Source organism: Gopherus flavomarginatus, chromosome 1, assembly GCF_025201925.1.
Source record: "Gopherus flavomarginatus isolate rGopFla2 chromosome 1, rGopFla2.mat.asm, whole genome shotgun sequence".
NCBI lineage: Eukaryota > Metazoa > Chordata > Testudines > Testudinidae > Gopherus > Gopherus flavomarginatus.
In genome coordinates, this window is record NC_066617.1 from 77,495,758 (window position 1) to 77,521,668 (window position 25,911).

At 41.5% G+C, this 25,911-nt stretch overlaps 1 protein-coding gene across 1 annotated transcript in view; it reads left to right on the plus strand.

Moving 5' to 3' along the window:
- Positions 1–25,911, plus strand: part of OTOGL (otogelin like) — a 135,739-nt gene that overhangs the window by 9,229 nt on the left and 100,599 nt on the right. The window contains exons 9-18 of the mRNA XM_050934069.1: positions 3,528–3,658; positions 4,705–4,811; positions 8,623–8,729; positions 11,348–11,473; positions 13,813–13,921; positions 14,184–14,230; positions 16,081–16,226; positions 16,887–17,010; positions 21,538–21,715; positions 25,382–25,506. Of these exons, the coding sequence (XP_050790026.1) occupies positions 3,528–3,658; positions 4,705–4,811; positions 8,623–8,729; positions 11,348–11,473; positions 13,813–13,921; positions 14,184–14,230; positions 16,081–16,226; positions 16,887–17,010; positions 21,538–21,715; positions 25,382–25,506 (1,200 nt within the window). The remainder of the gene's footprint in view (positions 1–3,527; positions 3,659–4,704; positions 4,812–8,622; positions 8,730–11,347; positions 11,474–13,812; positions 13,922–14,183; positions 14,231–16,080; positions 16,227–16,886; positions 17,011–21,537; positions 21,716–25,381; positions 25,507–25,911) is intronic.

Consider the following 25,911-nt stretch of genomic DNA (forward strand, 5'->3'; position numbering starts at 1 on the left):
ATTCTGTGGTCCTGATGTCTTGTAAATATGAGGATGTGCTCTAAAAGGTTGTGTCTATTATCTGTTTAAATTTATTTTCAGGCGATTTGAGTAGACTTTATAGGGTCTGGTCCACTTTCCCTAATCACAAATGTTAACGAGTAGGGCTAGTTCAACAAAACATTTAAGTGTATGCTTAAGTCCTTGCCTGTTCAGCAAAACACTTAAGCACATGCTTAATTTAATTGATAAACAAACTTTTAATGACCAAAATACTATTGTTTTTTGTGAAAGCAATGTGATGTAAAAAACAAACAAACCCAAATTAATATTTGGAAAGGCAATAGCTCAGCACACGGATCTACACAGTTATTTTAAACAATATGTTGCTGTTTTATTGGTTGGTGAAACACAGAAAATTGAAAAACCTTGTTGAGGAAGTTTATTTTTTTTCCATTGCTACCCTTTTATTAACATACTTTGCTGTGGGGACAGATGGTACATTTTAAGAAGATGAATAATCAAGTGGCATCACTATAGTCCACCTGAGAGACTATGAGTTTGTGCTGTTGATTTCAGCAAGGGTGCCAGATCTGGAAAAAGTTAAAACAGCATTTCTCCTCAAGTGAATAGTGTTCTCTCTATGCAACACTTTATACTGGCCATTGTCTACTGTAGATAATATTTTATGCACACCCAAGTGAAAAGTGTTCTGTGTTGCCTTTGTTTTAGAGCAGACACCAGCTCGCAGCTGGTGAAACAAGAGGAGGAAGGTTGGGAACACAAGAGGAGCAGTTTCTCCCAAACAATCCCTGATATAAGTAAAAGTCATAATGGTATTTAACCACTACAACAAACTACAGAGAGAGTTTAGTTTCTCACATTGGCTATTTTTTTAAATCACAAGTTTTGTCTCAATATTACCCTGACTTTTCTCCCTCTTTCCGCATCGCTCTTGGGCAATAGCCAGGTGCTATTTATCGTACCAGGAGAGTGAGAAGCAGTTGGCTGTGTTTGTGTGTGTGCATAGCTTTGATTTTCTGCCCAATAGAAACTGGTTGTAACCCCTCCACAGCCTCCAGTTATTCAGTGACATGGTACTGTTTGTTCTGTTCCAGACGTTTGATGTCTGCATACCAAAGCATAGTACATTATCTGGCCAGTTAAAACTAATGATTTTTTAAAAAAATCATTGATTCACACAGAGTTAAAAATATAGTTTCAGTGTCTCTTTAGTTTACTGTTGATCATAAAACACTTTCAAGAGGTGGTCTGCTTTCTGTCTCCACTTTCAGCATTACACAGTACTAATGGCACGATAATCTGGCAACTGTAATGGCAGAATTCCTGTCTTTTAGAAGCAGAGAGATATGTATCACATTAAAAATTAAACATGAACTGAGTTTATAACACTGCACCTTGACACTGTGTGTTCAAAAGAGAAGCAATCTGTTGTGATATTTTTCACAAGAATGAGATGTGATGGGTTCATAATACTTATAAATTGCAACTCTCTCTCTACATCTATATGTTTCCAGCTCTCATCAATCCTTTCTGGTATTTCCATACATCAGCAGTGCAAGGTGAACTGTTCTTTGTAGTCTGCAGACTGATTACTCACATTGGCCTAAGCTACACTACAGCTCTAACCAAATCTGGGGATCTGTTGTTGATATGACTGTCTTCCAGTTTAGCAATGCAGTTCAGAACTGTAGGATCTCTGAAAGTGGGCTAAAGTCTTGGACACCCTTGCAATGAGATCCCTGATTCGGTTATGGCTGTAGTGTTGCTGGGGCATTAGACATAACTCACAACCTACCAAAGTAGTAGTAGAAAGTACATTTAAGAATTCAACATTTCTAATGATGGTAAAATAAACTGCTAAATACAGTGGGACAAGTGGAAAAATGGGACAATGCTACAATCCTAAAACTGTTCAAGATACAAAAATGAATCCAGATGGGGATTCTCCCAAAGAAAAAAAGTGAGTGAAATTAAAGGCATGCTACAGATTCTGAATACTTAAATAGCAGTAGAATCTTATTGTATTTTTGTTTGATTTTCTTAATGGCCATCTTTTTGTTGTTGTTGTTTCCTTTATATGACACCTTACTCATTTTGATAGATCTGCCCAGAGGAGGACAATTCTATTTAACAGCAACTTTTGAGGTTTCAAAATTTGGTTTTGTTCATCACTGGAACAAAAGCAAAACCTTTTGAATGTTGAATATAAAACAGAATTTGTCAGAATGTCTTTATTTGGAATAAAACCTTGGGCTGTTTGATTCAGGAAGGTTTTCCAGGTACAGGACTTGTGGGGGAGCTAGAAGAGGGAGAGGAGGGAAAGAGATTGAGACTCAGAGATTGGATCTCATCTGACCAGAGAGCTATAAACTCATTCTATAGCCTGAGTGAAATGGCACTGGCCTGGCATGTAGGAGACCTATGCTTATGTCCCTGCTTTGCCTGAATCAGATTCTTCCCCTCCCAGGCCATTGCTGAGACTCCAGGCTATAGACTGTGAGTGTCTCTCTCTCTCTGGTTGGAAGTGACCAGAGAGCCTCAGTGATCCAAGAAACCTTGGTGATGAAAACTTTGTCAAAATCAATATGTCTCCACAAAACATTGCAATTTCGACTTAAAAGATATTGGACTGGATTCCCTGTGTCCTGAGCTGGTTTAATCTGGAGGCAATGTATGCAGGCTTTGATAAAGGGAATTGTAGATGCATCTCATTTTAGTATCCCTGGCTTCTGACCTGTTGATTGGTATCAACTGCTGCTGTGTCCCACAAGATGGAGGAAATGCAGCTGTTTCACTCTTTTTGCACATTTAAGAGCATGAAGTAAATGGGAAACATAGTGCTTAGAGCAGGACAATGGGAATTAGAAAACCTGGGATGTCTTCCCTCTAACCTTGTTGCTTGGCCTTGAGCATCTATTTCCTTATCTGTGGAATGCTGTTCTATTATATACTGGTTCTTATGTCTCCCTCTTCACCATAGTCTCTGGTACCTTCCAACAGTGCGTTAAGTGGTGTGACTAGCATCGGTCCCATGTGGTTTGTTCTTTCTCTCATCTTCTCTCCAAGAGGGAGTTGTGTGTGTAGCGCAGTGTTTTGTTTTGGTAAGATTTTTCGTTTGAAGAGGCGGATGGGGAACAGGAGAGATTATTATACCCACTTTCCTCAAAATATATATAGAGGTCTTTAAATAAAATGTATTAAAGAAGTGCCAAAAACAAACAAATCCTCATAGTAAGAAATCTGCCTTTGACTCCTTATGAGGTTACCACAACTATATTTCCTGGAAAACTAGACATTTCCTGTTAATTCATTTTAGAATTTAAATATGGTATAAAAGGTAAACTGAAATTTAAAATAATTTTGTAAAGATTCCAAACTACTAACTGAATATATCTTATAGTAAGTACGTTTAAATTGTTTGGAAAATAATTCTAATATTTCATTCAAGGGGTTCCTCGGCTTTTGTGTTGACAGAAAAACCTTTGTTCTTGTGGAAAATGATTCTGTTCGATGTTTTTCTGAAGTAGGTGAATATACAGAAGACATTGCTGTATTTGCAAACAGTTGGTCTGTACAAACCCCAGATGATGCAATTTGTGTGACTACTGCCTCAGATTTTTCTAGTCCATGTTCGACTGACACAGAGTCCTCCGAGGTAAGTTGGTCAGTATACATTTTCATATTAGATGCATTATAGTGATTCACCTTCTCTAGCCTGTTTTATGTATTTCCATTAACAATAATTTTATAATAAAGTGCCCAACCCTTCCCAAACCAAAGCACTTATTGCTCTGCACAGACCTAAAATTCAACACACATGAAAAAATAATAAATGATTCATTTTAAAATTAGATAAAATATTTTAAAAGGCAAATGCTGTGGCACCCAGTGAATAAATCATATTTTCTAACCAGTTATATAGGTGCATAAGAAATGAAATATAGTCATCTGCATGTTCTTTATTGATAATACATGAGACTTCTTAAAGTCCTAAAGGACTTACACAGAAAGTACCTGATACTGATCTCACACTGGTGAAGATCAGGATTAACTCTGCTGTTGTCAATGGAACTATACCAGTGTTAGAGAACATGAGGGGGAACAGCATAAATAAGATCAGAATCAGGAAAACTATAGTCAGTATATCAAGCTTGTAGAGAAGAGGTTGGTCCAAAGCAAAACACTGGCTCTAAACACTGAAACATTGGGAATGAGAAGATTTAGATCAGGCCTGTCATTAATGTAGAGACCTTTCCTAAGAATTTTTGAAGAACTGTATGTGATGAAATTAAAAGAACGGGGATTGTTGGCTACTTACAGTTATTTACTGCCACATTGGACTGTGGGTTTAATTCCCAGCCCTGATGCCTTATCCCTTCATTATCTGAGGAGTTTAAAGTACTGCAGAGGAAACGTGCTCAGCTCCTGGGTGGAAGAGGATGCTTTTGTCACTTTGGCCAGTTTAGCTGTAGCATTGAGGGGCTATAGAAGAAATTCAGTCCAGTCAAAACTGGTTTGGGAAGAATAGTGACTGATATAATGGGCGAATAAGTGGAGATAGGAGAAAATGAGAGAATCGTCTTGTTTTAAAAGGAATGTAATAGACACCCAATGGGGAAAACAAAAGTAAAAAGAATAATATTTGTATCATGAAGTATATGATAGCTGTTATTTAACTGACTTTTTTTAAAAAATGCACAGGCCATATTCTTCAAATGCCAAATACTCCTACAGTTTCCTTTTCTCAGCTGTCATGAAAGCATAGACCCTTATTCGTATATTTCTAGCTGCATGAATGACCTTTGCAGGTAAGAAGGATGGTGTCCTTTAAACATTTATTTTCATTCTTTGAAATATTAAACAATAGCCAGACTGGTTTTAGATAGTGGAGTTTTTTAGTACAATTTTATTTTAGTAAAGTAATTTCCTCTCCACATTCCCCCAATCTCACCTCCCAGTGTTTCTCTGTTTGATCCCAATAGTCGCTATAGTCTTAATAAACAGTGAGTCAAATTCAAACCTGGCATAAAATGTTGCTACTTTCATAGACAACAATGAGTGTTGTACCCTCTAATGCAACAGATAAATTCAATCCATTATTTCTCCCTTCATTTCAGAGGTGGTTTTTTTAGTCTTGTTTGCTAATACCACCTGCATTTCCAACAGTGCAGGTTTCTGTTAGACAGTGTGAGATCATTTGATTTAGAAGTGATTATCCCCTCACGTGTACTGAAATTGAATAATTGACCAAGCAATATATCTCAGATTTTTCAATAAAAAGGATATCACTAACAAATAATCTTAGTGACATCACTATCCATGTTATTTGTTTATATCTTTTACAATTTTATTTACTTTCTTATTTCCTATTTATTTATTTATTTATTTATTTAAGTGGGTACAGACAGGGCAGGCTTTAGGAAGTTCGGGGCCCAATTTGAACATTTTCGGTGGGGCCCTGGCAGGGATGACTAAAAAAAAAAAAAAAAATGTAAAAAAAAAAAAAAGCCTTTTATTTCTTCCATGTATTATTTACTTTCCATAACTATATAAATAATACAATTATATATTATGTACATTGCATCATATATGCTGTTGACTGCTTATTAATGATCACCATTTCACATGTGAGAGTCCCTGCCACTCCCTGCGGGTGTGCACGTGTGCGGGTCCCAGCTACTCCCTGCCCCCCTCATTGAAGCAGGTGTGCAGGTTACTGGCCTGGGAACTGCAGGGCAGCAGTGGACATGAGGCTGTTGGAGGCAGGGCAGGGGCTGACTGGAGGTAGGATCTAGCTGCAGGCAGGGCAAGGGGTGCAGGGCTGGCTGGAGACAGGGGGGTATGGGGTGGGCTGGCTTCAGGCAGGGCCGCAGGGGGATGCAGCAGGGGTTGAGAGGGCTGGAGACAGAGGAGTGTGGAACTGGTTGGCTTCAGGCAGGGGGGTGCAGCAGGGATTGGCTGGAGACAGGGCAGGGGTACGGGGCTGGGTGTGGACAGGGCAGGCAGGGTGTGCAGGGCTGGTGCGGGCAGGGCTGTGTGTGGGGCTGGCTGGCTTTGAGCAGGGCCATAGAGATGTATAGCAGAGGTTGGCTGGAGACAGGGCAGGGGGGTTGGCAGGGACTGGCTATAGGCACGGGGTGCAGAGCTGGCTGCAGACGGGGGGGGCAGGGCTGGTGTGGGCAGGGCAGGGGGTGCAGCAGAGGCAGCTGGAGCCCCCACCCTTTAAATAGCCCCCAAGGCTCCTGCTATCTCAGGGCTCTGGGGGTTATTTAAAGGGCCTGGGGCTCCCCTGCTTCTACCCCCCCAGACCTTTTAAATAGCCATGGGAGCCCTGGAGAATACAGGGGCGGGGGGCTCCTGTGGCTATTTAAAGGACGGAGTGGCAGAGGCAGCTGGAGCCCCGGCCCTTTAAATAGCCCCCGGAGCCCCCCACTATCCCAGGGCTTTGGGGGCTATTTAAAGGGCCCAGAGCTCCAGCCAGCAGAGCAGGGCTGCAGGGTAGGGCTTGCGCTCTGGCCAGGGCTCCAGCTGGGACCACGAGGCGGTTTGCCGCGCTCCGGCCGGGAGAGCAGGTTTGCGGGGTGGCTTGCCCTGCTCCAGCCTGGGCTCCAGCCGGGAGAACGGGGTTGCGGGGCAGCCTGCCGCACTCCGGCTGGGGCTCCGGCCGGGAGAGCGGGGTTGCGGCGGGGCTTGCCCCGCTCCGGCGGGGCTCCAGCCGGGCGGCAGGGCTTGCCCCGCTCTGGCCGGGGCTCCAGCAGGGACCGGGGGCAGCTTGCCCCGCTCCAGCCGGGAGAGCGAGGCTGCAGGGCTTGCTGCGCTCTGGCCGGGGCTCCAGCTGGGAGAGCTGGGCTGTGGGGCAGCCGCACTCCTGCCGGCGCTTTGGTCAGGGGAGCAGGGCCATGGAAGACCCCGGAGCAGACCGCAGCCCGGGTAAGTAAAAAAGTTTAAAAGGAGCTTAAGGCGCGGGGCCCTCTTAGGCGTGGGGTCTGATTCCGGGGAATCGGCTGAATCAGCCTAAAGCCCGCCCTGGGTACAGAAGGTGATCAATGCAATGAATTGAAGGAACTCTTGCTTCCATTATACTTCAATATGTGACAAATGATTGATTTTTGATTTTCTCTTATGCTTCACAACGGAGATAGCAAGATACAGGTTTACTAGCATCATAGAGTTTAAAACCAGAAGGGACCACTCGATCATCTAATCTGACCTCCTATAGACCACTGGCCACCAAAACACCTGCACACTAAACCCAGCAACCGAAATTAGACCGAAGTAGACGTAGGAGACTAGACAATTATGTGTTACACACAGACAATAGTAAGTTACAAGGTGCACCAGTGCGTGGGGCCCCCTGTAATGGCAGGGAAATGATTAGGTGAGAGAGACCTTGGGTCTAAAAATGTTTTCACTGAAGCCAGTGGAAAAACTCCCATTGACTTCAATGGGAGCAGAAGCCAGGCAGGATCTGAATCTTATTTGTAATGCCTATTTACATTTCAGTGACTTATTGCACCTTTTCTTTTACAATGGAGAACAATGGAAAGCAAACTTTCAAGGCAGAATTGAGTTAATAAGGCAATATGCAGAAGGCTTTGATTAAAAAAACCCAACACACATTCACACCTGTGATGTGAATGGTGTGAATATTCAAAACTTTGAGTGAAGTTTCTGTGTCCCAGAATCTCATTAATTTAGGCTTATGTTGTTTATAAAAGAGAACTCTCATCTTGTGGCTTAGTGTCAGGTTAAGAAGTTCCTTCTGGCACCATAGTTTATATGCCAAGTCTCTCTTTCTATTAAGACTCATTTAATTGGATTAGATGAGGCAAGATGGAGAGAAACTGATCACTGTGGAGTTTGGAAATGGGGACTTTGTAACAGGTATGTTGAAAGCACCAAAACACACACAATGCGATATAGTCTTAAAACAACTAATTTTGAAAGCTTGATCTTGTGCTGAAAGACAAATAAAGCCCGAGACTATATATTATAACCTTGCCTATCTCAGAGATGTCTTGCTATGACTAATATGTTTTGGTACAAAGTCCTTCACAGTGAACATCCGTTAACTTCTCTCTTTAAAAAAAGTGACTCCTGTCCCCGGAATACCTGAGCACAACCCAAATATTAATGAATGTATCCTTTGAGCAACCTGATGAGGGAGGGAATATTATCCTCATTTTCCAGACAGGGAAGGAAGGTACAGAGAGTGACTTTGACCAAGGCCACACAAGAAGTCTGTGACAAAGCCAGCAGTAAGACCCAGATTTCCAGACTTGCAGGCCATTGTCTTCAGAACAAGACCACCATTCCTCTCCCAAGTTGTTTCTATTAATGAGCATTGCTAATCTTTTGTAATAAATGTTACTCATTCTTTGTTGTAACATTAAAATAAAGCAAAGATCTTTTGTTGGGTCAAATGGTAAAAGATGCAAAAGCATAATCAGTATCCCTAGTTTCTTTTGTAAGTGATGCTATTTAAAGCCTCAAAAACTGTAGCCCCTTTTAACTGTGCAAGGCCAACTCTGTGGAGAGTTCTGTAATGTCACATAGCAGATATTTCTATGAGTATTCAATTTAGGATTTAGTGATGACAGGATTATTTTACTGCTTCAGAGTGGATGATGATGAAACGTACTGCCGAGCAGTGACAGAGTATGCTAGAGCATGCTCACATGCAGGCTACCCCATACGGGACTGGAGAGAGGATTTTTCTGCCTGTAGTAAGTATCAACTTTTTAATATTTATAATGTTTTGTTAATTTTTCCACATACACTAAAATAGCAGATTCAACATAATACACAAAGTAAGCAAGAAGGATTAGGATTAAAGGAAGGGAAGGAAAGATCTATCTATCTTCAGGGTCAACCTTAATCAGGGACCTCTAACAAGTCCAAATTACTTGGAATTTTTCAGAATGCCAGTTGTTTGTTAGCTGCGAGGTCAGCCTTATCATTGAGCCAGGCATCGATGTTTGGTAGGGATTGACTCTTCCATTTTTGCAGGATTAATTATTTTAGTGACCAAAGCTGCATATTGGAGCCATACCACTAGGTAACCTCCAAGTACAGTAACCCTCACTTAACGTCCTCCCGCTTAATGTTGCTTCGAAGTTACGTCGCTGCTCCATTAGGGAACGTACATACTTGTGCAATGCTCCCTTATAACGTCTTTGGCTGACTTTACAAGGGAGAATTGCACAAGTTCCTTTTCTCTGCCTCCTCCCCCCTCCCTTCTTCCTTCCCTCCCAGTGCTTCCCCCACCGCCAAACAGCTGTTTGGCAGTGCTTAGGACTTTCTGGGAGAGAAGCGAGGGGGCAGGGCCACCTGGAACACGGGGGCTTTAGGGGCTGCGGGGCCCTGGCCTAAGGGAGCCCCGGGGCCCTGGCCTGCAGATCTAAATCCCCTTTCGGAATGAGGCCTGGTAAGCATGGGCCAGAGGACTCAGGAGGAACAGGGGCAGCCGCGCAGCCAGCGGCCGAAGAGAAGCAGTGTTTTCCCCTTCAAAGCTGGCTGGAGAGAAATGTCTCGCAGCCCCTAAAGCCCCTGTGTTCTGAGTGGCCCTGCCTGGTGGGGCGGGGGGCGGGAGCACCCAGAATTGTGGCTCCCAGAATCGCGACCATGGGAGCGATGCCACCTTGCACAGGGCCACCTGCACCAAACAGGAGCTGCCCAGCTAAGTGCTCTACACCTCCTGCCTGCCCCAGCCCTGAACCTCCTCCTGCACCCCTATCCTGAGCACCCTCCCACACCCTAATTCCCTTCCAGACCCTGCAGCCCCAGCCCTGAGCCCCAGGGTTAAGCCAGGGGCACCTCCCCACCACAGGACAGTATATAATGCCTTTTGTCTGCCCCCCTAAAATTTCCTTGGAACCTAACCCCCGGCATTTACATTAAATCTAATGGGAAAATTGGATTTATTTAACTGGCTCTGTCCCCTAGCCTGGAACAGTAGCTGGCCTGACGGTGCCCTGGAGGAAAAGGGGATGGGATGGGCCTTGCTGGCTTAATGGAGGAACCCTAGCTGCTGCTGTCTGCTGTAGTGACCTGCACACGGGAGCTGCGGCCACTCTGGCACCGGCTGCTGCAGAGATGTGGAGGCTCTGGTGCCTCCCTGCTGGGGCTGATGCTGCTACTGAGGGGATGCCCCATGCCGGCTCCTGTTCCCCCTCACCGTTCCCATATCCTGTTCTATTCCCCATCGCACCTCATTTCACCTTCCCCCTACCCCATCCCTTTCTTTTCCCCTACCCTACTCCCCTCTTCCCCACTGTCTCTTCTCCCCATCCCCCTCCCCTGTAACCTGTCCTGCCGCAGTAGGCACTCACTCTTGTACAGGAAACAGATGGGCACTGGGACCCAGGAGGGCGGCACCCAGCTGCCGAGCTAGCAACCTGGAGCAGCTGCTCAGTCCTGCTCCCCATCCTTTGGAGGAGGCACAGTTTGAGACGGACAGAGCCTCCTTCCCCCCACCCCCCGTAGGCCGAGCAGAGCAAGCCCTGCAGGGCAGCTCGGTACTTGCTGAAATCAGGAGGGGGGAGTGGCACATGACCTCATGTGCTCCCCCACACTTACCTCTGTTTGGGAGGGCAATGCCCCTCCTGCATCCCTTCAAACTACACTCATGGTCTGTGTGGGGACCACTATATTTGGAAATGTGTCTTTTGGTGAATAAGCTGTAGTTTCAGGTCTATAGTTGCTTTTTTAATGTTAGGTACAATTGTATTCCATTGAGTTGAAGATAGTAATAATTGGATACAAAACTAAAGCATATTTAAGATTTTTAGAAATGTTATATTCTAACATATGCAATATTGCTGTGGCCATGATGGTCCCAGGATATTAGAAAGACAAGGTGGGTAAGGTAATATCTTTTACTAGACCAACTTCTGTTGGTGAGAGAGACAAGCTTTCAAGCTACACAGAGCTCTGCTTCAGGTCTGGGAAAGGTACTCGACTATAACAGCTAAATACAAGGTGGAACAGATTGTTTAGCATAAGTAGTTAACACATATTTCAGGGGATCCTTTAAGGTGAAGAGGCCCCATTAACATCTCTCCAGTCATAGGGGAAAATAGAATAGACACACTGGATTTATGATTTATTACAGCATTCTATAAGCCCCCACTTAATTCCTCTTCCTGTTATGACTGGAGAGGTATTAATGGGCTTTTAAAAGTAGATTTATGTTCCAATAATGAACTATACCAGAAACATTGCACAACTATTTATTTGGTAAGGTATGTTGTGTTTCAAAAAAAAAAAAATGACTGATGAAGGTTTTCTAACTTATAAAGGAAGCATAATGCACTAATGTCCAGTGTAACTTGACATGTTTTAGCTGAAAAGTGTGAAGACAGTTTTGTCCATCGGGATTGCATTAGTTGTTGCCCCCCAACCTGCACATTTGAAAAGGATTGTCTTGGCAGCAACCTCCATTGCTTAGATGGCTGTTACTGTCCAGATGGTAAGTATCTAATATTGTCACAGGACATATTAACGTTAAACTAATGCCTGACAACACAACTATAGTGTCATAGACTGCTTAAAATAAAAAATCAGAAAAAATGTATATTTTACATACATAAGCTTCTATTTTAGTTTAATATATCCATACTTTCTTTTCTCCTGCTAATGTTTTATGCATTGGTTGCATTATTATAGAATATTAGGGTTGGAAGGGACCTCAGGTGGTCATTTAGTCCAACCCCCTGCTCAAAGCAGGACCAATCCCCAGACAGAATTTTACCCCAGTTCCCTAAACGGCCTCCTTAAGGGTTGAACTCACAACCCTGGGTTTAGCAGGCTAATGCTCAAACCTCTGAACTATCCCTTCCTCTAAAAGAGCATTCAAAATACAGTGCAACTGTGAATCAGACCATATCAGTTAAAACTTGGGTGATCTCTTGGGTGAGCTAAACAAATAAAAAAGTTGCATGAGTTTTAACTAGTGTATCTGAATTTTTCCTAATTGTTTTGAGTCTTTTAAATAGTGCAGATATTTTATGCTGTGTTCAGGAAGATTATCTTCCTTAAAGCTGGACTCAACAAAAGACAAAATGTTGGACTTCAGGGAACAGCTCTGCAATGGACTGTGTGACCACACCAGTCTTTTCCATTTCAAATTTGTATGGTTCTATGGCATCTTTGGGGGTGTTGTACATGGTGTGCACATTCAGGGTGAAATTCAACCTGCTTCAAAAGACCTGCTCAAAGACCTCCACCACAACGCCCTCTCTCCTCCTGTAAGCCCCTTTAAACTAGTAAGTGGTGCAACTTGAGTGGACACCTTGCTTTGGGGTGAATTTCAGTCAGTGCTTAATTTGTAATGAAAGAGCTCAAGCAATTAGGTGCCAGTCTCGAACAATTTTTTTACATTCCTTACTGATGCAGCAAGCCCTGAGGTGCCAGAGCTTTGAACTGCCAAGCCTAGAAGTGCCAGGGCTCATCCCTGGCACAAATTAAACACGATTTCACCCTTTCGCTGAATTGAACTTTTATGCTGCAGAGTGAACAGTGGAGCACAAGGATGGCCCAGCAGTTGAGGCACTGGTCTGTGATGTGGGAGATTCAAATCAATTCCCTGCTGTATTATGGACATCCTGTGTGACCTTGGGCGAGTCACTTAGGGCAGGTCTATACTACAGGGTTAAGTTGACCTAAGTTACACAACTCCAGCTACATGAATAACGTAGCTGGGGTCAACATAGCTTAGGTTGAATTATTGTAGTGTCTATACCACGCTGGGTCAATGGGAGAAACTCTCCCGTCGACTTACCTTATACTTCTTGTTCCAGTGGAATACTGGAGTCACTGGGATAGTGATTGGTGGTCGATTTAGTGGGTCTTCACTAGGTGACCCACTAGGTGACCCAGCATTGATCCCTGGTAAGTGTAGACATGCCCTTAGTCTCTTTGTAGCCCAGTTAGGGTGGCAACTCATGCATTCCAATACTTCCAGGAACAGCATGGTCCCAACACCTACTTGACACTGTCCCTTGGTGTGCTGTGCATGTGAGGTCACACCATGTAGAGCAGTGGTTCTCAACTTTTTTCTTTCTAAGCCCCTCCCCACACCTGTACATGCTATAAAAACTCCATGGCCTACCTGTGCCACAACAACTGTTTTTCTGCATATCCAGTAGATTAAAAGACAGGGCTTGTGCTAGGGGTAGCAAGCAGGGAAATTGCCCAGGGCCCCGGGCAGCCCTGTGAAGTTAAGTTGGTTGGGTTTGGACTTCAGACCCAGGCAGCAGGGCTTGGGCTTCAGCTTTCTGCCCTGGGCCCCAGTGAGTCTAATGCTGGCCCTGCTCTCTGGTTTATTTTGATGGACCCCTTGAAATCTGCTTGTGGCCCCCTAGCAGGCCCCGAACCTCTGGTTGAGAACCACTGACATAGAGGACACCATTTGAAAGGATGAGCCACCCTGCCCCCACTGGTGCAACTGTGCATGAATGGTCATGGTGGGGTGGGAGTGAGGATGATGTGGCACACTCTTCAAAATGGCACCCTGCATCCATGATTTCAGATAAAATCATGCCTGGTTTTGTCTCAGTACTGGACAGGGGATAAATCATTAAGAATCTGGACTGTCTGGTTTAAAACTGGACAAATGGCCTGCTTTGCCTCAGTTCTCCATCTGTACAATGGGGGTCATGGAGAGGAGACAGGCTTTGCTGAGATAAAACCACCCACTGAAATATCATGAAAATGGTGTCCCTATGACCAAGTGAACATATGGAGTGAACAGCAGACCCCTAATATTCCTATCTTGTTTTCAGTCCTTTCTTTTTTAAACAAAAATAGGTCTCGTTATGGACAATGGAACTTGTATCTCTGTGTCAAATTGTCCTTGTATTTATCATGGGAAAGTCCTCTCTGCCGGCTCAAAAATTGAACAAGAATGCAGTCAGTGGTATGTAACCTTTAATCCACTCTTTCATGTATCTGCTTGCCTATACTTAATTCATTGTAGGATGTTTACCAAGTTACGTTACATTTTTCAAGGCTATTCTATATCTGTATCTACAATCCGTGTTCTGTATCTAACTAGAATACAGAGAAAATGTACCACTAAATGAAGTATAAATTTGTGACATGTCTGAAGACTTAGAAAATCAATTTTTTTCTAAAAACTGGAACAAAAAGCATGTTCTGTCTTTTTGTGCTTTATTTAGTACTTGTATTGGTGGCGTTTGGAACTGCACTGAACATGACTGTCCAGGTAACTGCATTTTAATTATTCCTATCACCAGTATAGGGATCACCAGCGATCTGGGGGTCATAGTGGATCACAAGCTAAATATGAGTCAACAGTGTAACTCTGTTGCCAAAAAAGCAAACAGCATTCTGGGTTGTATTAGCAGGAGTGTTGTAACCAAGACATGAGAAGTAATTCTTCCACTTTACTTTGCACTGATTAGACCTCAACTGGAGTACTGTGTCCAGTTTTGGGTGCCACATTGGAGGATGTGCACAAATTGGAGAAAGTGCAGAGAAGAGCAACAAAAATGATTAAAGGTCGAGAAAACATGACCTATGAGGAAAGATTGAAAAAATTGGGTTTGTTTAGTCTGGAGAACTTATCAGTTTTCAAGTACATAAAAAGTTATTACAAGGAGGAGTGAAAAAATTGTTCTCTTTAACCTCAGAGGATAGAACAAGAAGCAATGGGCTTAAATTGCAGTAAGGGCAGTTTAGGTTGGAAATTGGAAAAACTTCCCAACTCTCAGGGTGGTTAAGCACTGGAATAAATTGCCTAGAGAAGTTGTGAAATCTTAGTCATTGGAGATTTTTAAGAGCAGGTTAGACAAACACCTAGACCAGGAATGGTCTAGATAATACTTAGTTCTTCCATGAGTGCAGGGGACTGCATTAGATGACCTCTTGAGGTCCCTTCCAGTCCCATGATTCTATACTGAATATGTGGCCCAGAAGCTGCAAAAGATAAGAGAAACAGATATGCTTTAGGGGTTTAGGGATGATAATAAGCAAACAGGAAAGATTAAATAAATGGATGCAAAGAGCAGTGATTAGACCACTGATGTGCTGATTATCTGACCATATCATCCTACTGTTACCTTATGCTTCCCCCAATCTTCTTGTTGTATCCACCTGTTGTCTCTTGTCTTCATGTTCTTCAGGGCAGGTACCATCTTTCTATTGTGCTTTACAGTGCCTAGAACAATGGGTCCATTACTGGAGTGTCTAGATATTATCATAATACAAACAGTGATAAGAGCACATCATCCTGGTGCTGAGCTTACTCTGCGTAGAGCAACAAGTTAATTTAAAGATAACAGGCCTCATTTTTAAGGACTCCATTGCTTTGGAGGAAGTTATTCAACACCTATTCAATAACTCTTGTACCTCAGGGACCAAGGTCTCCCTTGACAGTTATATTTCATAGAAATGATAAAACTCAAAATCAGGAGGTTAAATTCATGAAAGTGGAACAGAGCTTTCCAGGCAACTGTCTCTAGATTATGGCTCTCCTGGTGGAAGGATAAGAATGACTGCCTACCTAACCTCCTTCAGAATGCAATGCATGACTCATTGCCTTTTAATCTATCCTTCCCAAAACAGCAACAACTAAGAAAGGGAAAATAAAAGGGAGAAACATGCTCTCTCTGTCTCTGTCTCTGACATGCAGAGAAAAGAGGAGGAAAAGTATTCCGGGAACCTCACAGGAGGTAGTTTGAGTGTGTGTGTGTATGCAGAATATAGTCTTCTTGTTGGGGTTTGTCTTGCATTAATTCTTCTTATTTTGAAGGGGGAGGGCACTCTGATAACATGGTGACATGAGCATGATTAGAACATAGGGATGCTGCACATGTAAAACTGCATTTGATGAGGTGGTTTCTGATGGAAACGTAAGATGTGATACTTCGCATGCACTAAATGTGGCACCAGACATCATGATAGCTAGATAGATTTAAACTAGGCGGGATAGTGTGCTTGAGAATATATGGTAGGGAAATGTTCCTGCATTGCCTCTTTTCCATCTCTGACTCTTTGATATGGCTCTGTGCAAATGAACTTTCCTATTTATTGAACATTGTTCTTTCTCTCAAGCTGAGTGCACCATTGTAGGTGACTCTCATTTTACAACGTTTGATGGTCGTCATTATACCTTTCTCGGGATTTGTCAGTATATTCTGGTAAAAGGCACTGGGAAAGACAAATTCACAATCACTTTACAGAAAGCTCCATGTGGTCAGGTAAGCTCACACGTGAATTTGAGATGATAAATGGGTACATAAAAATTTCAGATAATCTTACATAGCCAGCCAATGTAAATTAACCAGGCATGCTTACTAGAAACAGTTTTGCTTCTTTTTATATTGAGGAGCTAAATATAGTTTGATCATGATCTGTGTGTTACCACTATTGCCCTTTGTAAAATTAATTGCTGCCTTTCTGGGATTAAGTCAACAGACCTTTTCATTCGTGCATGATTACACAGGTATCTACATATTTGGTTACAGCCTGAGCAGGTGTCTTAGACAGAAAAAACGCTCTTACTGAAGGACTGATAGCTTTAATGTACTGCCAGCTAGGTAAGAGAGATTTCTTAGCAGTCTCAGACACTTATTTGTTATTTTATAGGATATCACATTCCTTGGAACAGTATGTTTAAGGAGGTCACAAAAATATTAAAACGTTAATTGCCATCTGTGTCAGCTTGTGGCTGAAGAGTTCAGGATATGATATTGGTCTGAGTTAACAGCAACCTTAACTTTTAATTTCATTTTTTTAAAAAAAGTTAAATACCTCACATTATTTTAACATACTTTTGAATGAACAAACTGAAGTTTAATTTAGTGTTAGGAAAACACTCTGTATCTTTCTGTCTGTTGATAAAATTCGTTTTCACTCAGAACCTCGACCATGGCTGCATCCAGTCTGTAACACTAGTTCTTGAAGATGATATGAGTAAACAAGTGACTCTTACCAGGGATGGTGAAGTCCAAACTGGCCCTAGCCAGGGTTTTAACTTTAATGGTAAGAAAAACATGGATTAGAGTTCACGTTCTTGCCTTCATATTTTCTAATGCTTTTTATTATACTTTTCTACAAGTAAATAATTCCTTGGAAGACCCAAACCATGAATGGTGCTAACTACTGTTAAAAGACTTAACCTTCTTAATTTTAATAACCTATGGAATACTGCGTATACTCTAGAAATACTTTATGTAGGAGTGGGGAATCCCTGTGTTATACTGCCAAGGACACCTACAGGTGTCAGCCATTCTGATTTTTTTTTTCCACTGGATCATCCTGATGCTAAAGGGATGGTCCTGCTTATTCTTGGAACATGTTGCAAGCCAAAATGCAAACGAGGCACAACTTGGTTTAAAGGCATCTGCATGGGTTTGAGAGCTAAGAATGCATGAGTCTTGACTCTGATACTGATTTACTATGTGACTTTGGGAAATTTAGTTCAGCTTTTTGTCTCAATTTCCCCACTTTTAAAACTATGAAATAATATTTACCTGCCTCAGAGGGTTGTTTTGAGGGTTAACTAGTGAGATTCTAAGGTTGAAGCTAGCATCTTGATTATGTCCACTTCTCAGACAAACTTGTTAAGATGTTTGTGAATAGATATAAATGAGTTAGTTGGTTTGGGAGGAAACCTCTCAGCAGAATATTTTAATTATCAAAGACAAATACATGAGGCAAGGAGTTCAAAAGTTAAGATGACACTTAGAAAAACCCCACTCCAAAACATTAAAGCTTAAACACAGGAAAGTTTGGGAATGTAGTTAAGAAGCTCTACCTTTTTAGCCTCACTACCTTGTGGAACATTCTTATAAGGTAAATATTTGGCTATGACAAATATCTTGGTATTACAGCTAGTACATGTTATTAAACCCTGGATAGCTGAATGTTTTGGCTATCAGTTAGGAACATTTTAAAGTTTTATATACTGAAGTGTTTTGTCTGAAGCTGCAGGCATTTTAAACCATTTTCACTCCAGTTATGCAAAAGAGTGTTATGTAAATTAGCTGCAAAGGCATACTGGGTTTAAGATATCTGCAACTGCAGGGAACCCAACCACTATGGATAATAATTGGATACAATGATTGTAAAATTTTCATTGCCCATTATAAGGGTTTTATTAGGAAGGTGGACTTGGTGCTGGTTAGGGATTTTAGAATATCAGAGTTGGAAGGTCATCTAGTCCAACCCTCTGATCAAAGCAGGACCAATCCCCAACTAAATCATCCCAGCCAGGGCTTTGTCAAGCCTGACCTTAAAAACCCCTAAGGAAGGAGATTCTACCACCAGCCTAGGTAACCCATGCCAGTGCTTCACCACCCTCCTCGTGAAAAAGTTTTTCTTAATATCTGACCTAAACCTCCCCCACTGCAACTTGAGACCACTGCTCCTTGTTCTGTCATCTGGTACCACTGAGAACAGTCTAGATCCATCCTCTTTGGAACCTCCTTTCAGGTAGTTGAAAGCAGCTATCAAATCCTCTCTCATTCTTCTCTTCTGTAGACTAAACAATCCCAGTTCCCTCAGCCGCTCCTCACAAGTCATGTGTTCCAGCCCCCCAATCATTTGTGTTGCCCTCTGCTGGACTCTTTCCAATTTTTCCACATCCTTCTTGTAATGTGGAGCCCAAAACTGGACACAGTACTCCAGATGAGGCCTCTCCAACGTTGAATAGAGGGGAATGATCACATCCCTTGATCTGCTGGCAATGCCTCTACTTATACAGCCCAAAATGCCATTAGCCTTCTTGGCAACAAGGGCACACTGTCGACTCATATCCAGCTTCTCATCCACTGTAACCCCTAGGTCCTTTCCTGCAGAACTACTGCCTAGCTATTCGGTCCCTAGTCTGTGCAGTGCATGGGATTCTTCTATTCTAAGCGCAGGACTCGGCACTTGTCCTTGTTGAATCTCATCAGATTTCTTTTGGCCCAATCCTCTAATTTGTCTTGGTCCCTCTGTATCCTATCCCTACCCTCCAGCGTATTTACCTCTCCTCCCAGTTTAGTGTCATCTGCAAACTTGCTGAGGGTGCAGTCCACACCATCCTCCAGATTGTTAATGAAGATATTGAACAAAACCAGCCCCAGGACCGACCCTTGGGCACTCCGCTTGATACTGGCTGCCACTTGACATGGAGCCATTGATCACTACCTGTTGAGCCCGACAATTTAGACAGCTTTCTATCCACCTTCTAGCCCACCTTATAGCTTTTTGTTTGTATATGAAATGTAGTAATAATAATTAATAATAAACTTATTAGGTAGCATATTCTGTATAAAGACTGCAATACACCTTACAAACCTCTGTTAATTAACCTCACAATGCCTCTGTGAGTCAAGAAAGTTGTACCATTCCCATTTTGCAGAAGAGAAAGCTCAGGTACAGAGATTGAGTGATTTGCCCAAAGTTACACAGGGAGTCTTTGGCAGATACTGGAATAGGTTCATATTCTCCCTTGACTCTGTCCTCAACGGAACTGTCGTTTGTCTCACCAGAGGCATGATGTTATTGTTGTTGTCTAGTCAAAGAATGGAGAATAGTCTCTGGTCTAGTAGCTGACATGTACAGGAAGGTGATGCATACATTTTTATGCTGATTATGGTACACTGTAGTTGTGGCATCTGGTTTATTTTGTCAATGTTGAAGATGTGTGTTGCAGGGTTTGGGGGTTATGTCACCATGTGTTCGGCAGCCCTGAGTGTTTTAAAATGTTCTGCTGCTGTAGCTCCTAGCCTGGAACACTCACAGCTAGCCTACAGCCATGCAGGTCACACCCTGAGTGTGTGTGTGTGTGCGTGTGTGCGCGCGTGTGTGCTATATAGCCCTGGTTCAGCACTGTCTGACCCCAGCAGTCTGTCTGCCTTCCGTCAGCCTGGGTTACAACCAGCAAGGTGACCTCAATGCACTCCCATTCCTGAATTTCTCCAAAACTCTGTGCCCTGAGGTGTCCAGCCCTTTCCTGGACAGCTCAGAGAAATAATAAGGTTTGTTTGCTCCTTTAAAGAGACAAAAGCACATTAAATCTTATTAACTTCACTGGGATAAATATACTCTTTCCTGCAAACACAACACTGAGTAGGTTTATAATAAAAATAAAACAAATAAAACAAATAAAAAAAAATAGAACATAGGTTAAGAGAAGCCAACTAAAAAATAAATAAATGTAGAAATGGTTACAAGCAAATCAAAGTGAAAACATGCATCTAAAAGTTTAAAACCTAATCTAGCAAGGTACAGGCTTTGTTCAAGATGATTTTTCTCACCAGCCTTCCTTCTTCCCAACCCTATCTGACTTTCTTCAGGTCATGATCTTCCACAAAAGTACAAGACACTGACTTCCTATGTCTTCCTAGGTGAAAGATCTCTGCCCAAGCAAGTTTCTCAGCTATATTCAGATCCCAGAGACTTTAACTCTCCCCCCTTTGGTTGAAGGACCCATCTCTCTCAGCTTGCAAGACCTTTATCACCTTCTCTGTCTAGCAGTGGATGCCAGAGATGGCATCTGCCTTTGCTTATGTCTTCCAAAATTCAATGACCTTGTTTCAAGAGGCGAGGTAACCTTGTGCTGTTCTTTCCTTCTTGTGGTCTTCCCCTCCCCCTGTAAGTAAATGGGGTTTCAATTGTTTTTATTCCACCATGTTTAATTTATATGGGAGACAAGTGAATAGCTGTGACATCCCCTCCTGTCTGGGAGAGGCATGTTTCTCCCTTTGTTTGGACATAGGCTGTAAAGCTTAATACCAATGAGTATCCATAATTCCTTATATGGTGTCAATATATACATTTTACAATGCTATTAATCACTAGTGTGTCAAAGGCTTTCATAACACCTCACTCGATACACTTAATACTGTAATATTGTATACAATCTGTTGATTCAATTGCTTATCACTTAAGGTTCAGGCCCTATGTCTTTATATCCCAGATGAAGTTTCTTTTTTCTGCTGGAAGCTATCTCCTCTCCCCACTTAATAGTTTAGTTTAACTAATACGTAAATAGGCCTTCTTTGTCTCTGCCTGACAACAGGACTGGTCAGAGAAGCCAATACACTTTTGTTTGTCTAGGGCAGACCTGTTTTCCAACTCCATATGACATGCCTGGTTTAAACAGCATATATCCGTAACTCTTAATGCACACCATGTACATATATCGCACAAACATATTAATGATCAATGAGTTATTAATTTTCCAATGACAAATTACATGACAGCTTTTAGATACCAGTTATAACCATAGTGGTGCAGTGAGTATGTCAGGCTTGAGAAGAGTTGCTGACACAGAGTAGCGAACCACAATTGGGCCTGTCACAGTGTGGTACATGGTTGGCTCCATTAGTTTTGGAGCGGGGTGGGCAGGGATATTTGGAGTGTTCTGAGGTTGTGTATAGTCCATTGGTCCATTTCTCTACTTTTCAAAGTTTTTTTTTTTTTAAGTTGAAACATTTAAAACCATAGGGCTGGTTTCTGTATGGAAATATTTCAATCAAGGAAAAATAACTTAACGTTTTTTTCTTCTGTTATGTGCAGGGGACATTGAAATTCAGAACCTGTCTTCTTTGTTTGTGCAGCTGAAAACTAGATTTGGTTTAAAGATTCAATTTGCTAAAGATGGGGAGAGACTTTATATACAAGTCAATACCAGCTGGAAAAGAAGAACACTAGGTCTATGTGGAACTTTTAATGGGAACTTAAGAGATGATTTTCTGTAAGTTTCTTTTTTATATATGTCTGGATTGAATTTAATAACAGGTGAAATATTCAGATAAATCTAACCAATCAGTCAAAAAACCCCAAAACACTTGAGTTTAATTACAAGAATCTCAACAACTTTCTTTTTTAACATTAAATTGGTTCACTTAGTACCCTGTGCAGTGGTTATTTCTCTGTCAAGTTCTTAAGAATCAAGGTGTTTGTGCTCTCCCCCCCACCCCCCAAGGTGAGATGCATCAGTTTTACAGAGAGACAATGTTGTCTGGTGAGTTGAGAAGGGGCCTGGAAGTCAGGATTCCTGATGTGAAATTCTTCCCTATTGAAGTCAATGGCAAAACTCCTTTTGACTTCAGTGGAATGAGGATTTCACCTCTGGACTCTATTATGTGTAAAATAATGACTATAACTTATCTACTTCACAGTGAAATTGCTTAACTCACTAATGTCTGCAAAGTGTTTTGAGATGCTTGGATGCAAGACAATATATAAATGTAAATGATTATTTATGACAGTGCAATCATAGAAAAATAACTAGACATTTATCTAATACACAGAATACATCTCATATATAGAGTATAGCTATATTGTGTTTCTCTATTTTGTATAAAAATGTAGGCTATGAATTGATCAAGGGATTACTTTAGTCTGTTACATCTTGTCTGTAGTTTGAATTGGCAGAGGTCAGATCTGCGTCTGCCAAGATCATGATCACGCTGTTATATTTGCCAAAAAGCATATTAGTTAACATATTTATCATTAGTCAAACAGAAAAAATCCATTGAGCAGCTTGGTTGAGTCTAGCAGCATCTTTATCCTCTCTACTAGATTTAGTGACAGCTTTCTACAGGAATTGCTACAGGGGTTTCAGAGGACAGAAAGATGATTCATTCCCAAACTGAGTAAAAGCAAATATTTAACAGAAGGCAGGTTTTGTATCATTGTTTAACTCCTTGGCGCCGGAGGTCAGATTTCCTTGCATGAAGTCCACTGCTGGCGACGGATTTACTGGGAAACACCAGCACAAAAGGATTAACGATTTCTTTATTTCTTGGTTGTATTGGGGTTGCAGCACCAGGAAGGTAGTGAGAAGTACAGTTGATGGGATCTTGAGTCGTTTCATGGCTCTCTGTTGGGGGGATAAAGTTGGTATACACTTACCAATAAATAAAATTCACTTTTTAGCAGATTCGCTTTTTTTTGATAAAACATTTTGTTCTCTTTTGATTTATGGACTGAACAGGGTTTTTTTTAACAAAGGAAAGCAGCCTTTCTGTGACCATGCTGATTTATCTCAACCATGACATGGCAAGAAACTACTCTGTAAATCACTGTATGTCATCCTCCTTTTAAAGAAAGATTAACATGTCATCTGTGTATTGAACCATTTTATTCCTGGTATTTCCAGGTAGCTCCTTTGCATCCAAACTATTAGCACAGGGCATCAGAGCCAGGAAAAATGACAGTATCCAATACTGTTACCATCTTCCCTTGATTTCCAAACATTATTATTGCTTGATTTTTTGCCTTAAATTTTATTAGGATTGGCACAACTTTAAACTAGAAGAACCCCTTAATCACAAAGGATACCCTTTCCTCTTCCCTTCAGTCCTACTTCTCTACCTTCCTGAAAATCCTTCAAACTCTATCACAATTCTTTATAGAAAATATATTTGTTTGACATATTGAATACAAAATTAAAACATCATTGAGAATTGGCTGTTTGTCAGCTTTTTTTGATGCTTCACTAAACACGTGAGTTTTAGCAATGGCCAAATTCTGCTCTCCCTCCTGGATCATCCAACTCTGCTATGAATGTGCTTGCTTGAGGTGGAAGTGAAGTCAGACATTTCTGCATCAGTAAAATATTAGCTGAAGCTGAACCTGACTTTGATTATACTTTTTTGAAAGCTAAAAAATGTGGAGACTGCTTTTCTGAATGGTGAATTTGCTTACATGTTTGAGGTTCTTTGACTTGCTGAACCTAACCCATGTGGCCAGTAGAAACAGCAGGACTCATTTTGATTCATTTTCTCAGAGGAAGCAGCTTAAGTTTATCTGCATGTCCACAACAACAGCTAGTGTCTGTTACTTGAGTCAGGGCTTCGGCCCTGCGGTTACCTGGGCTATCACAGGCAAGAGTTTATGGGCCACGTGACTGCTCCAGCAACTTATGAGCTGATGAGAGAAACTTTTATTTTAAAAAGTTAATGCCTTTGAATATGTTGTGAAAAAGAACATTACACATTTTCTATTTAGAAATGAACTTTGGCCTCCTTTTTAGATCATTGTTTACAAAGTGTTTTGATTTGCATTTAATAATAAAATTGGTCAATTATGCAATGTTTTTCTTTTTAAAGACAGGCTCAAACATAAACAAATTCCCATTGAAATCCACTAAAGTGTGCTTTAAGGGTAGATTTTTTTAACAGCTCTCCATTTTTGTCATAACTCGTCTCCCTTGATGTCAATAATAAAGCTGACTTGTCATTCTTTTTGCACTGTGTTGGATTTTTCTGGTTCAAAATCCATACATTGGATGCAGTGTTTCCCAGTGGATAAAGCAGCCCTTAGGAGACTTTAGTTCTATTCCCAGGCCTGCCACTGGCCTGTGAGGTAATCTTAGGCAAGTCACTTCACCTCTCTCTCTGTGCCTCGGTTTCACCATTTTTAAAGTGGGGATAATGCTATTGCCATCATTTTGTAATGTACTTGGAGATCTACTGATGAAAAGTGCTAAATAAGAGTTAGGGGTTGTTGTTATTTGCTGGGGCAAGCCTGACAAATGGAGACAGGAAACCCAAAAGAGCATTCATCTCTCATATTTGTTTTCTTGGTTTTAATGATTTTTTAAAAATGTATTATGAATGCTCTGTTCTTCTCTATTGTGACTGAGCAAATACCCTGGCTCTGGGATGCTACTTCTGTTTCTAGAATCTATACAAGTTTCTAATTTCCAGGTAAGTACCTAACTTACGGAAGTTTGACATTTATCTGAAAACAGAAATGTGTGTCAACTCTGAAGTGACTCTGAGTCTGCATCTCTGTGGCCCTTTGCCGCATCTACATCTTGAATTCTATGGCAAGATGACAGTGAGGGGTCTGATTTTGCAGATGTGCCCAAGTGATTTAGAACCACAAAGTCCATTTGGGAATTGGTGTCCCTAAGTCACCGAGGCACTTTTGAAAATCACGCCTGAGGTGAGCAAGGACATAGTCAACAACAGTTTCTGTGAAATTAATGGAACTGATTTAAGAATGTTATAAAGAATTTATAAGACAGAGTTGGTAAAGATGTTATAAAATGTTTGTAATAATGCAAAGAACACTGGACAGGCCTTGATTAAGTATACTTAACTTCCCAAAATGTTTCTGTACCTATACCAGGCACCCAAAATATTTCTGTACCTATACCAGCTGTTACACTTTCAAAGGTAGGATTTGCCAGTTGTAAAGGAAAATGTTTTCATGAGAGTTGTTCATTTTCATTCCTTTACAAAGATTTTGAAACAAAATGCAGTAATAGGGTAATTCCACTTTGGTGTGGAAACAATGGATGTGCAAGAGAGATCTGGACAAATGCATAGACAATATTAACAACTAGTCTATGTGAGAAGCCCTCCTACCAGGCAATCTTTTACTTTATTTTTCCTTCTCCCTTCAGTTCTCCAGCGGGGATGATTGAAGGAACCCCTCAGCTTCATGCCAATGCATGGAAGATTTCTTCAGCTTGTTTTGCGCCTGTTAACATTCCTGTGGTTGATCCTTGCAACATTAATCAACAAAACGGTACTGTCTCACTTTTGGAATTTAGATTTAGATTTATCTTAACCACATTACTAGATCAGGATTTTGTTCTCTCTGTGCTGCCTGAGCTTCATTGTTACTTACAGATTATCTGTGGGTATTAGTTTAACTTCAGTTTTAGACACACGCTGATTTTTTTTTCAAACCCTTTCCTTTGGTATGTTTAATGTCCTTAATATACACACTGAAATAACCATTGGCATATGCAAAGGTGATTACTTAGTTTTAGATGTGCTTATGTTTCCTTTTAAGAAATATAAGTAGGTTTTGCAGATTTGAAGGCTGTTAGGTCTCCTCTCTGATATGCATGTGTAGCTCACACTGATTGTGCCTTATCCCCAGGTATAATTTGGATTTAGTATTTTTAATGTTTTTGGTTATAATCTT